This window comes from Monodon monoceros, unplaced genomic scaffold, assembly GCF_005190385.1.
Source record: "Monodon monoceros isolate NGI ecotype Baffin Bay Population unplaced genomic scaffold, NGI_Narwhal_1 Super_Scaffold_11, whole genome shotgun sequence".
NCBI classification, from domain to species: Eukaryota; Metazoa; Chordata; class Mammalia; order Artiodactyla; family Monodontidae; genus Monodon; species Monodon monoceros.
Genome location: NW_021703767.1, coordinates 74,793,591 through 74,806,509, shown reverse-complemented (window position 1 = coordinate 74,806,509; position 12,919 = coordinate 74,793,591). Strand labels below are relative to the sequence as shown.

The 12,919-nt window shown below is 37.5% G+C and overlaps 1 protein-coding gene across 1 annotated transcript in view; it reads right to left on the bottom strand.

The window, feature by feature from the left end:
- ATP13A4 (ATPase 13A4) overlaps positions 1-12,919 on the bottom strand; it is a 145,027-nt gene that overhangs the window by 63,832 nt on the left and 68,276 nt on the right. The window contains exons 3-6 of the mRNA XM_029214804.1: positions 11,512-11,658; positions 2,612-2,682; positions 2,441-2,521; positions 861-930 (exon numbers count right to left, since the gene is read on the bottom strand). Coding sequence (XP_029070637.1) covers positions 861-930; positions 2,441-2,521; positions 2,612-2,682; positions 11,512-11,658 — 369 coding nt within the window. The remainder of the gene's footprint in view (positions 1-860; positions 931-2,440; positions 2,522-2,611; positions 2,683-11,511; positions 11,659-12,919) is intronic.

Genomic DNA, 12,919 nt, shown 5'->3' with positions numbered 1-12,919 from the left:
GGAATAATCTAGATAATTGAGCATCTAGAACACTATGGGAGAAAGCAGAGATTAACTCCAACAGTTGTAATCCTGCCTGGGATAAAAACACTTTGTGCCCTTACTCAAATTCCCTCTAGTTGATTTCCATCTTTCTAAAATAGGAAGTTATCTTTGCCTCTGGTTAGGGAACAAGCACACAGAAACGTTTCTTATCAGTTTCTTCTGCTCTGTTTCATGACTTAAAACTTGCTAGAAATATTGAGAAAGTAGCTGGAGTTTAGTAAGTCTTTTTTAAGTCAAGGAGGAGTGGAGGTACCATGCAGGAGAGGACCCAGAGTACAGCTGTAAGGTTGTAGTATCATAATAATCACGGTAAAATGAGCCCAGTGATAGAGTCAAACAGAAAAAATTCAATGTAGTAAATTATGGTCAAATCTTTCTTTCCCTCCCACACACACATTGAGATCAGTAGAACTAATAAGGCTGAACAGATGTTTTCTTCCTACAGTTTTGTAAGGCAATTGTATATGTTGCCCATAAGAAAGGGATTGAGTTGTTTAAGTTTTAATTATTATTTTAGTTTCACAAAGATGAGACGGGATAAAAAGTATAGGATTAAGAAAGAAAGAAAGAAAGGAAACCCTGTGTTCATCTAGTCATTAAAGGATAAATAGACACACGAGCATCATATCTTATGCTGTAACAGGAAATGTGTGTGCAAAAATGGACCACAAGAAACAATAGAGATATGAATATGCTTTGCATTCTTTTAAAATAGCCCAAATTACAGTTACTATTAACAAGTAGCATTCTTGATCATTTGACTAAAATCTAACCTTTTTATTTTCTAGCCAGCATCAAGAGAAAATACTGATTACCTCCTTGATGAGCAGTTTCCAGATGGGTGTGATTTCAACATCGATAGTATTTGGCCCACATATTAACCTCCTATAGGGAGAGATCACAGCCTATTCAGTTACTAATAATAAAAATGAAACTCATTTCTTACCCATTCAAAAAAAAGACTATTCCATGTTCACTTTCTCACTTGTGGGATCAACATATGCCTCCCTTATTACGTAACATCACCATCTTTCTCAAAATAACTGGAGAGGGGGAGGGTTTTCAGGTGCAAAACCAATAAGCATGATCATTTATTGAATTAAATATTTCCCTGATGGTAATTGGGGTATTTAATTTCAGTCATTTTTCCATTCAAGTAGTTTCAGGATTAGCACTCTCTCAACTCTGTCTCTCCCCAACTCTTGGCTCCATGGATGTGAGGCGGAGGGCTCATTACAGGGGAACAGTTTTACTGATAAGGAATACTGGGCCTACTTTTCCTCCTCCTATTCAGTGCTGGGAAGCTGCAGAATTTGTTTTAATGTGAGTGAAAAGGTGTTGAACTCTCAAAAATGGCTCCACAGTTATAACGCCCTTTAATTGAAAACTCAGAGATGTGTTTCTTTGATTACACAGAGCAACGACACTCTATGAGTTATTTTGCTGTTGGGAATGCTAAACACTTTCTCTGTGCCTTCTACGTAGATGCTCAGACCAAAGAGCTTAACAGAATGTAAATACTACAGCAGTGCTTCTCAAACTTTAATGTTCATACAGACAGCCTTGTGGCCTTGCGAATGCGAAGGTTCTGATTCAATAAGGATGAGATGTGATCTGAGATTCTGCATTTCTAAGAAGCACCCAGATCATGGTGATGCTGCACTGTGAGTCCATTCAAAGTACCACCAAAGCTCCCCCCCCAAAATGGGGTGGAGGGGAATGCAGTAACCATAGGAACTTAGAACTAGCAAGGTGTTTATAGAGATCTCTTCCTCTTTTTAACAGTTAGGAAACTGGAGCCCATAAAGGAGAAGCCATGTGCTCAAAGCCACACAGTGAATTAGTGACAAACTCTTGGCATTCAACCCAATGCCCTTCCCAAACCTTGCTCCTCTGCCCAGTAGCTTATTTAGAATTGTGGAGCTACAAGTCTTGCATGATATTCTTCTGCTGCTCTACAATTATTATTTAGCTATGCTGTCATAGTATAATACATATTTCCTGATCACAGTCAAAACTGGTTCAACCTTATTATTATAGTAACCTTGAGGAACATTATGCAGAGTAGAAAGACAACTAAGCCTATAGTCAGGGATGCACTTCTTCCTCTATCACTTCCATCTGTGTGACCTAGTTCAGGCCACTAAACCTCTCTGAGTCTCAGATTTCTCATCTGTTATACTGAGATGATGAGGATGTCTGTTCTAACTCCCCCATGAGGTTGCTCTGTTGAAGTGAGATAATGCATATAAAAGCATTTAATTTAATAATACTAAATAGAGCATTACAACATATTCTGATGTTGACCAGTTAAGATAACCGTTTCCTGGGCTCTCTTTTTCACTAACTGGTGACAGTCGTTCTGAGCTGGTGTAGATAAAAGTATACGTGGTACCTAATCTCTTGTTCTTCCGTTGTTAGACCTGATCCAAACTTTACATGTATCTTGGCAGAACTGAGCCAGTCTTCCAAAGAGCTAAAATAATAACAATGAGAAAGATATACTGAGCAAAATATTTTTGAAATAATATTTTTCTTTTCAGATGCAATTGCTCAAACAACTTACCCAATTTTCTGGAACTGTCCTTCTAAGTTGTTCCAAACGTATCTTATTTTCTGCACTTTTATGCATCTCACCTGCAAAGGAAAAGTACTAAGAAATCTCCAGTTTAAGGATCAGCAAATACATAGTTCAGTGACTAAACAAGCATTCGTGGAAGAAGCAAAGATAGAGCCCTAGTATACTTATTTAAGATTTATCCTTTCCTAACGAATCCTATCCTTGGCTACTACGCAAATGGCATTCTTTATTAGAAGTCATCATTCAAGCAACGTGTATCATGGGCCTACTACACGGATAAGTATATAAGTAAAACTCACCCTCTGCGTTCCACTACTCGATAACCAAACAAGGGAAGAAAATATGTTATGAAAGGGAAAACTATACCATACAGTCAAATTATGCATGTGTCAAAGAAATGAAAACATAATAAAGAAAAAATTATAGTATTGAAATGCCGTAGAAATACAGAGAGGGTAGATGACAGAAGGTATCATGGAGAAGAAGAATCTGAGCTGCATCCTTAAAGGATTGGAAGAACTTTGCTCAGGTGAGAAGGGAAGAAGGCATTTCAAAGAGATTATACACAATTTAGTTGTGAGGGAGGGGTAAGTGAAGGGAGCCTATTTGACAGCAGAATGGAGAATGAGGCTGGAAGGATAAATAAAGACCAGATGATGCATCCTTAAATGCTAGCATGAGTATTTAGAACTTTTCTTTTGGAAGCAATGGATTTGCAAAGTAACCTATGGAAGAGACATCGAAGACACAGTCTAAAAGATTAGACTGGTAGCAGGTTCTAGAAGACAGTGAGATGGCTATTGCAAGAAAATGAACTCTAGGAAGCAAGCATCTGAGGGTGTTGGCAATGGAAAGAAAGGTTAATGCTTATGATGTAATGCCTTCTTGTTTTTGATTTCTTTAAGCAACTTTACATATAAATCTGAATTTCCATTAACAGGTGACCTAATTAAGTACAAAGAGAAACGGTAAGACTGTCATATTGTTATGGAGCAATGGTTATAACCTCATTTTGCCCATTGGAATCAACTGGGGAGTTTTAAAGAATACTGATGACTGGGTCCCACTCCCAGAGAGATTCTGATTTCCTTTGTCTGGGGTACAGCCTGGGCATAAATAGTTTTAAACTTCCTCAGGTAATTCTAATGTGCAGCCAAAGTTGAGAAACAGTGTCCAAGACTTCCTTCTATAGCTACTCTTATCATTGTGTCCTTGAGAAATTCAATGAAATTTCTCTGCACCTCAATTTTCCCATGAATAAATTAAGGCAATTGGCCAGATCATTTCTAAGTTCCACTGCAGCTCCTCTGAATATGTTCTATACCTATGAGTATTATAGTCAGTATAAACATTAGATAAAATCTAAAACTTGGAAGAGCATATAGTTGGTACATAACAAGTGCTCAACACATTTTTTATTAAATAAATAAATGAGTGCTTTTCACAACCACATGTCAACTAGAAATAGAATTATTTTTCTTTTTTATAAATTGAAGTATAGTTAATTTACAATGTTGTGTTAATTTCTGCTGTACAGCAAATTGATTCAATTATACTGTATATACTTCCTTTTTAATATTCTTTTCCATTATGGTTTATCACAGGATATTGAATTTAGTTCCCTGTACTATACCGTAGGACCTTGTTGTTTATCCATTCTATATATGCTAGTTTGCATCTGTTAACCCCAAACTCTGACTCCATCCCTGACCCCTTGGCAACCACAATAGAAATAGAGTTTAAATCCCTAAGCTCCAAGGCCTGGGTTACTTCAAATGACTTTTAACCTTGTCCAATAAATATATGTATGTAAACTTACTGTGGTAGTCATTTAATGATGTACGTAAATCAAATCATTATACTGTACATCTTAAACTTATACAGTGCTCAGTGCTGTGTGTCAATTATATCTCAATAAAACTAGAAGAAAAAAAATATATGTGTATGTGTGCACACATTCATAGTTACCAAGTGAGCGTATTAAATACTGTATTTTTTATTTTACAGAATGGATTTATTTCAGTGTGTTGGCTTCAAAATAATATTAAAAGAAATCCTATCTTCCAATTGACTTTCAGTATAAAATTGGAGTGAATTGCCACTGGGAACAATTCTTCCTTCACAAGTTACAAGTTAAAGTGAGGAAACATGACCAGCTTGGGGTGTGTTAGCTGTCATGGCCCATCTTGGAGTCTCGAGTTTTTTGCCTCACATTTTCCTTTCCTTTCCAGTAGTCTCTACAATTTTAGAAATAGAGCTAGACTGTGATCACAGCTACTGTTTAGTGAGTACTTGGGGGGTGGGGTTCTTGTCTTTTTAATCATCCTGTGGTAGGACAGATATTATCTTCATTTCCACTTTGCCGCTTAAGTTCATTTTGATTAAGTAACTTGCCCAAGACCACATCTATTAAGAAACAGGGCTGGGACTTCCCTGCTGGTGCAGTGGTTAAGAATCTGCCTTCCAATGCAGGGGACACAGGTTCGAGCCCTGGTCCAGAAAGATCCCGTGTGCCGCGGAGCAACTAAGCCCATGCCCCACTACTACTGAGCCTGTGTGCTGCAACTACTGAAGCCCACAAACCTACAGCCCGTGCTCCGCAACAAGAGAAGCCCCTGCAATAAGAAGCCCACTCATCAAAACAAAGAGTAGCCCCTGCTCACCGCAACTAGAGAAAGCACACGCGCAGCAACGAAATCCCAACACAGCCAAAAAATAAAATAAATAAATTAAAAAAAAAAAAGAAACAGGGCTGGAAATTGAACTTGAGCCCCTCTAGCCCCCAAGTCTAGTCTCTGAAGGATCTAATAGTCAAGCTAGTCTCAGAAGACGGTCTGAAAATCCCATAACTTCCAGTATTCAAATTGTATAATTCTATAAGTTCAGAAATTCAAGTTAGAAAAAATGTAAAAGACAAACGATGGTAGAATGTGAGACCCCTGCTCAGTTAGAGAACCTAGATCAATAGGCTGTGAGAAAGTTATATAACATAATAGATACAAACAGCAGATGAAGGCAGCAATAATGAGGAATAAAGAGGTTACCGATAAGTTTTATGTCAGGCCAGAAAATGGAAAATCCCATTATCTCCTGACAATTTCTGAAGCTATTCTTCACAGAGTGAGAAGAATGACTCCATCATATGCCTTTTAAATATCTTTGAGATTCCGCAAGCAGGAAACACCTCTGCCTGGAGTTTCTCAGCTTCCCTCATCATGTCCAGAGGCTCTGAAAGCTGATAAGAAGATGTTAAGCATACTATTTGCAAAGGGTGAAGTTTATTTGCTCATTGCCTGGAACTTCAGACCAGGAAACAGTAATTAGGAAATCAGGGATCAGCTGTGGGGTGATTTTCATCTTTCCGCTCAGAACCAGAAATTGTTCCAATCCTCAGGCATCCCACTCTTCATTTCTGTTTAACAGGTTAAGCCATGGGTTTCACTTTTGCATATAATCCTACAAAATAGCCCTTGGTGTCTCCTCTTAGCCTACATTTGCTGCAGTCTCCAAACTCCCCCTATGTGGTCCTGATGGTTATCATTTTGGTATTGTGTTATTGCTGTTATTGTCATCATTGTTGCTGTGGCTAAGCCTGTGACATATCTTCCAATTTTAATAAAAGTTTCAGTCCTTTATATGAATATAGCTCATTACCACTCACAGATCACCTTATTATTCTTCTTTTCATTTTAGTTTCATGACAGCCCTGAGAAACAGGCAGAGAAGGCATTACTACTCTTGTTTTATAAATAAGAAACTCAAGGCCCAGGGAGGCAGTAACCAACCAAACTCCCTGTGCTGTATGCTGGTAAACAAAGATATCAAGCCTGGGTGCCAGAACTTTCCATTTCAAGACCTCTGCCCTTTCCTCACATTTTGTTTGTTTATTTGAACATTTCTCCATTTGTCTGTCCACTTATTTGTTTGATGCAATTAAAGATGGTGGAGGTCAATAATATTCTGAGGCCATGTCCATAGGCTAATTTGCGTTGCCTATCCTCAGGTGAACGGCCATCTAAAAAAATTAAGCAATCTGTTGGTTGGGTGCTTCATCTCTTTTGATTTTGTTTATTTTGGCAGTTAAGACAACTGGGTGATAACAACTGACAGAAGAGAAACTGCTCAGCAATTGACTTTTATTATTTTAAAAAATTGACCTTGAGCTCATAAAACCAATGTAAACAGCTGTCTACACATATATAAGATTGAAGAGAAAGCAGTCTGTGTTATAAAATATGTTTTTAATATGAATGTTAATTAGTCATAATCCAAGTAATACTAATTTAATATAATGGGAAAGGAGTAAACCAAATGCATTAGGATGATAATATCATTTTACAAACATAAACTACCTAGAATATTTTTGGGGGTTTACCTTTACCGTAAGACAAGCCCTGTCGCATAGATTATAATATAGGGCATGATGCTACTAACAGTTAATATGCACTGAGCATCTACTATATACCTGCCACCATACTGATCTCTGTATTTCTTAATTTACTGAATTTTATCAATTAATACTAGAGGTAGGCAATATCATCATTTTATACATGAGAAAATTGAGGCTCAGCAGAGTTTAGTAACTGTGACCTAAGGCTGCACAGTTTTGAGGGATGAAGCTGAGATTTGAATTGAACTCTGTCTGGCTCCAAAATCCATGTTCTTTATAATGTCCTATACTGTCAGTTAAAGATTGGCACAGTGGAGGATCAATCGAAGAAGAAGATATAACAATTATAAATATACATGCACCCAACATAGGAGCCCCTCAATACATAAGGAAAAGGCTAACAGCTATAAAAGAGGAAATTGACAGTAACACAAAAATAGTGGGGGACTTCAACACTTCACTTACATCAATGGACAGATCATCCAGACAGAAAATAAATAAGGAAACGCAAGCTTTAAATGACACAATAGACCAGATAGAGTTCATTGATATTCACAGGAAATTCCATCCAAAAACAGCAGATTATACTTTCTCCTCAAGTGCACACAGGACATTCTCCAGGATAGATCACATCTTGGGTCACAAATCAAGCATCGGTAAATTTAAGAAAATTGAAATCATATCAAACACTTTTTCTGACCACAATGCTATGAGATTAGAAATAAATTACAGGGAAAAAAATTTAAAAAACACAAACACATGGAGGCTAAACAATATGTTACTAAATAACTAAGAGATCACTGAAGAAATCAAACAATACATAGAGAAAAGTGACAATGAAAACATGACAATACAAAACCTATGGGATGCAGCAAACAGTTCTAACAGGAAAGTTTATAGCTATACAATCCTGCCTCAAGAAACAAGAAAAATCTCAAATAAACAATCCAACCTTACACCTAAAGGAACTAAAGAAAGAAGAACAAACAAAACCCAAGTTACTAAAAGGAAAGAAATCATAAAGATCAGAGCAGAAATAAATGAAATAGAAACAAAGAAAACAACAGCAAAGATCAATAAAACTAAAAGGTGGTTCTTTGCGAAGATAAACAAAATTGATAAATTTTTAGCCAGACTCATCAAGAAAAAAAGGAACAAGACTCAAATCAATAAAATTAGAAATGAAAAAGGAGAAGTTACAATGGACACTGCAGAAATACAACACATCATAAGAGACTACTACAAGCAAATTTATGCCAATAAAATAGAGAACCTGGAAGAAATGGACAAATCCTTAGAAAGGTATAAGCTTCCAAGACTGAACCTAGAAGAAATAGAAAATATGAACAGAACAATCACAAGTAATGAAATTGAAACTGTGATTAAAAATCTTCCACCAAACAAAAGTTCAGGACCAGATGGCTCCACAGTTGAATTCTATCAAACATTTAGAGAAGAGCTAAAACCCATCCTTCTCAAAACTCTTCCAAAAAATTGCAGAGGAAGGAACACTCCCAAACTTATTCCATGAGGCCACCACCACCTAGATGCCAAAACCAGACAAAGATAATACAAAAAAGAAAATTACAGACCAGTATCACTGATGAATATAGGTGCAAAATTCCTCGACAAAATACTAGCAAATAGAATCCAACAACACATTAAAAAGGATCATATACCATGATCAAGTGGGATTTATCCCAGGAATGCAAGGATTCCTCAAAATATGCAAATCAATCAACGTGATACAGTATATTAACAAATTGAAGAATAAAAACCATATGATCATCTCAATAGATGCAGAAAAAGCTTTTGACAAAATTCAACACCCACTTATGATAAAAACGCTCCAGAAAGTAGTCATAGAGGGAATCTGCCTCAACATAATAAAGGCCATTTACAACAAACCCACAGCAAATGTCATTCTCAGCAGTTGAAAACTGAAAGCATCTCCTCTAAGATCAGGTACAAGACAAGGATGTGCATTCTCACCACTATTATTCATATAGTTTTGGAAGTCCTAGCCATGGCAATCAGAGAAGAAAAAGAAATAAAAGGAATATAAATGGAAAAGAAGAAGTAAAACTGTCACTGTTTGCAGATGACATGATACTATACATAGATAATCCTAAAGATGTCACCAGAAAACTACTAGAGCTAATCAATGAATTTGGTAAAGTTGCAGGATACAAAATTAATGCACAGAAATCTCTTGCATTTCTATACACTAACAACGAATGATCAGAAAGAGAAATTAAGGAAACAATCCCATTCACCATTGCAACAAAAAGAATAAAATATCTGGGAATAAACCTACCTAAGGAGGTAAAAGACCTGTACTCAGAAAACTATAAGACAATGATGAAAGAAATCAAAGATGACAGAAACAGATAGAGAGATACACCATGTTCTTGGATTGGAAGAATCAATATTGTGAAAATGACTATACTACCCAAAGCAATCTACAGATTCTATGCAATCCCTATCAAGTTACCAATGGCATTTTTTACAGAGCTAGAACAAAACATCTTAAAATTTATACGGAGATACAAAAGACCCCAAATAGCCAAAGCAATCTTAAGGGAAAAAAGCAGAGCTGGAAGAATCAGATTCCCTGACTTCAGACTATACTACAAAGCTACAGTACGCAAGACAATATGGTACTGGCACAAAAACAGAAATATAGATCAATGGAACAGGACAGAAAGCCCAGAGATAAACCCAGGCATATATGGTCAACTACTCTATGATAAAGGAGGCAAGGATATACAATACAGAAAAGACATTCTCTTCAATAAGTGGTGCTGGGAAAACCGGACAGCTACATGTAAAAGAATGAAATTAGAACACTCCCTAACACCATACACAAAAATAAACTCAAAATGGATTAAAGACCTAAATGTAAGGCCAGACACTATAAAACTCTTACAGGAAAACATAAGAAGAACACTCTTTGACATAAATCACAGCAAGATCTTTTTTTTTTTTTTTTTTTTGCGGTACACAGGCCTCTCACTGTTGTGGCCTCTCCCGTTGTGGAGCACAGGCTCCAGACGCGCAGGCTCAGCGGCCATGGCTCACGGGCCCAGCCGCTCCGCAGCATGTGGGATCTTCCCAGACCAGGTCACGAACCCGTGTCCCCTGCATCAGCAGGCAGACTCTCAACCACTGCGCCGCCAGGGAAGCCCAGCAAGATCTTTTTTGACCCCCCTCCTAGAGTAATGGAAACAAAATAAAAAATAAACAAATTGGACCTAATGAAATTTAAAAGCTTTTGCACAACAAAGGAAACTATAAACAAGACAAAAAGACAACCCTCAGAAAGGGAGAAAATATTTGCAAATGAATCAATGGACAAAGGATTAATCTCCAAAACATATAAACAGTTCATGCAGCTCAATATTAAAAAAACAAACAACCCAATGAAAAAATGGGCAGAAGATCTAAACAGACATCTCTCCAAAGAAGACATACAGATGGCCAAGAGGCACATGAAAAGCTGCTCAGCATCACTGGTTATTAGAGAAATGCAAATCAAAACTACAATGAGGTATCACCTCACACCAGTTAGAGTGGGCATCATCAGAAAATCTACAAACAACAAATGCTGGCGAGAGAAAAGGGAATCCTCTTGCACTGTTGGTGGGAATGTAAATTGATACAGCCACTATGGAGAACAATATGCAGGTTCCTTAAAAAACTGAAAATAGAACTACCATATGACCCAGCAATCCCACTTATTGGGCATATACCCTGAGAAAACCATAATTCAAAAAGAGTCATGTACCACAATGTTCATTGCAGCTCTATTTACAATAGCCAGGACATGGAAGCAACCTAAATGCCCATTGACAGACGAATGGATAAAGAAGATGTGGTACATATATACAATGGAATATTACTCAGCCATAAAACGGAACAAAATTGACTCATTTGTAGAGATGTGGATGGATCTAGAGACTGTCATACAGAGTGAAGTAAGTCAGAAAGAGAAAAACAAATACTGTATATTAACGCATATATGTGGAATCTAGAAAAATGGTACAGATGAACCAGTTTGCAAGGCAGAAATAGAGACACAGATGTAGAGAACAAATGTATGGACACGAAGGGGGGAAAGTTGTGTGTGGGGGGGATGAACTGGGAGATTGGGATTGATATATATACACTAATATGTATAAAATAGATAACTAATAAGAACCTGCTATATAAAAAATAAATAAAATAAAATCCAAATTAAAAAAAGAGCTTACAAGTAGAAAAAAAGAAGATTGGCACAGTGGAGGATCTGAATTTAATAATTTTGTATTGAAGTATAGTAGCTGTACAATATTATATAATTACAGGTACACAATATAGTGATTCACAATTTTTAAAGGTTATATTCTATTTATTGTTATTCTAAAGTTTTGGCTATATATAAATTTAATCTTGCACTTGGAGGGAAAAATGATTAAATTTCTTTAGCACCTGCAGGAGCCATAAGTGTACTTACCTTTAGGTCTGGCTTTCGTATGGCTCTATTTATGATATATTCCTCATCTGTGATGAGAGGGTGATCAGGAATGAGCTGAAATGCACTGTTCAATGCTGACAGGCAGACCCACACTACCTTTTTCCAAGAGTAAGTTTGGAATTCATCCTGAGGAAATAAACACCAAAACCCCCGTGAAGTTAAGAGAGGTCATCAGTCTAGAATTCAACCTGAAAAACATTATTTGAATATAATTCTGTATGTTTACAGAGTTAAACATTCTTGACAGAGTCCTATGCCTTTGAAATCTGGTAGATCTAGAGCCTTGAGGGGAAAAGTCTTGCCATCACTTACTGAGGAATCAGGATGTGAATGCTGGCACACACAACAACGCTCAAGAGTCATGAGGCAGATGCTCAGGTAAGAGCTAGTTTTCCCTATTACCCTCCAACCATGGGGCTATGGCCAGATACAAATTTCACAGGGGAAAAAAAAAAAACAAGCAAGCATTCCAAAGTGTTTCTGTAGGTCTCAAGGTTTAGGAGGCCAGGTCAACAGAACCATTCCCATGTTTTGAGGCTTAACAATTCCACCTCTTCCAGAACAACCTCTTTAACACGCTCTTGGGTTGGGGGGGTGGTGGTTTGGGGGACTGTCACTATACTAATTCTAAAAGATTTTCACTGTCCTTCTCTTGTGCTCCCAATTACCTTCTGCCTTGCATTCTCTTAGTTCTTCTAGACTATCTTGAAGGTAAGGACCATGTTTTACTGTCCCTTATATCCCATCCACGTGGGGAATTTTGATCTGCTCAGTGAAAGTCTGATGAACGGATGGGAAAAATACTGAAAATATGAACTGAGCATGCCCAAGGATAATTGTCAAGATGTTAGCACAGGTAGTATTGAGGAAGGTATCTTCATGCGTGACCCTAATTGAAGCTGCTTCCCTTTGCAGTTCACTGATGACTCCAACACAGAATAAAACTAGAGGGAGCAGCGCTGGATTGAGTAACAGGTATCACAATGGTCCCTTAGAGACTGATGTGATAATAATAGTTTACTATCTGAATGGGTAAATGCCACACATAAATTCCACTCGGACGTCTGGTAAACCTTGGGAGCTAGGAAGAATGGCCAGGGAAGTCAAGCCTGGGAAACAATTTGATGCGTGGGAATGTAGGTCAGAACCAGGGATTGTCTCCACCACACCCACTTTTGCCATGAAGAGTGTCTGAGCTGACTCTGCAAAAGGCAGGGAGAAGGGTTATAGTAGTTGTTGTAGCTAATTTCTTACATTGATTTTCCTCAGGAGTGGCCCACCTCCATGCCTTTGCTCCTGCTGCTTCCTCAGCCTGGAATGCGCATCCTTCTCTCCTCTCTTTAAGTCTTCATGGGGCTAGATCTTTTTTTTTTTTTTAATACATTTA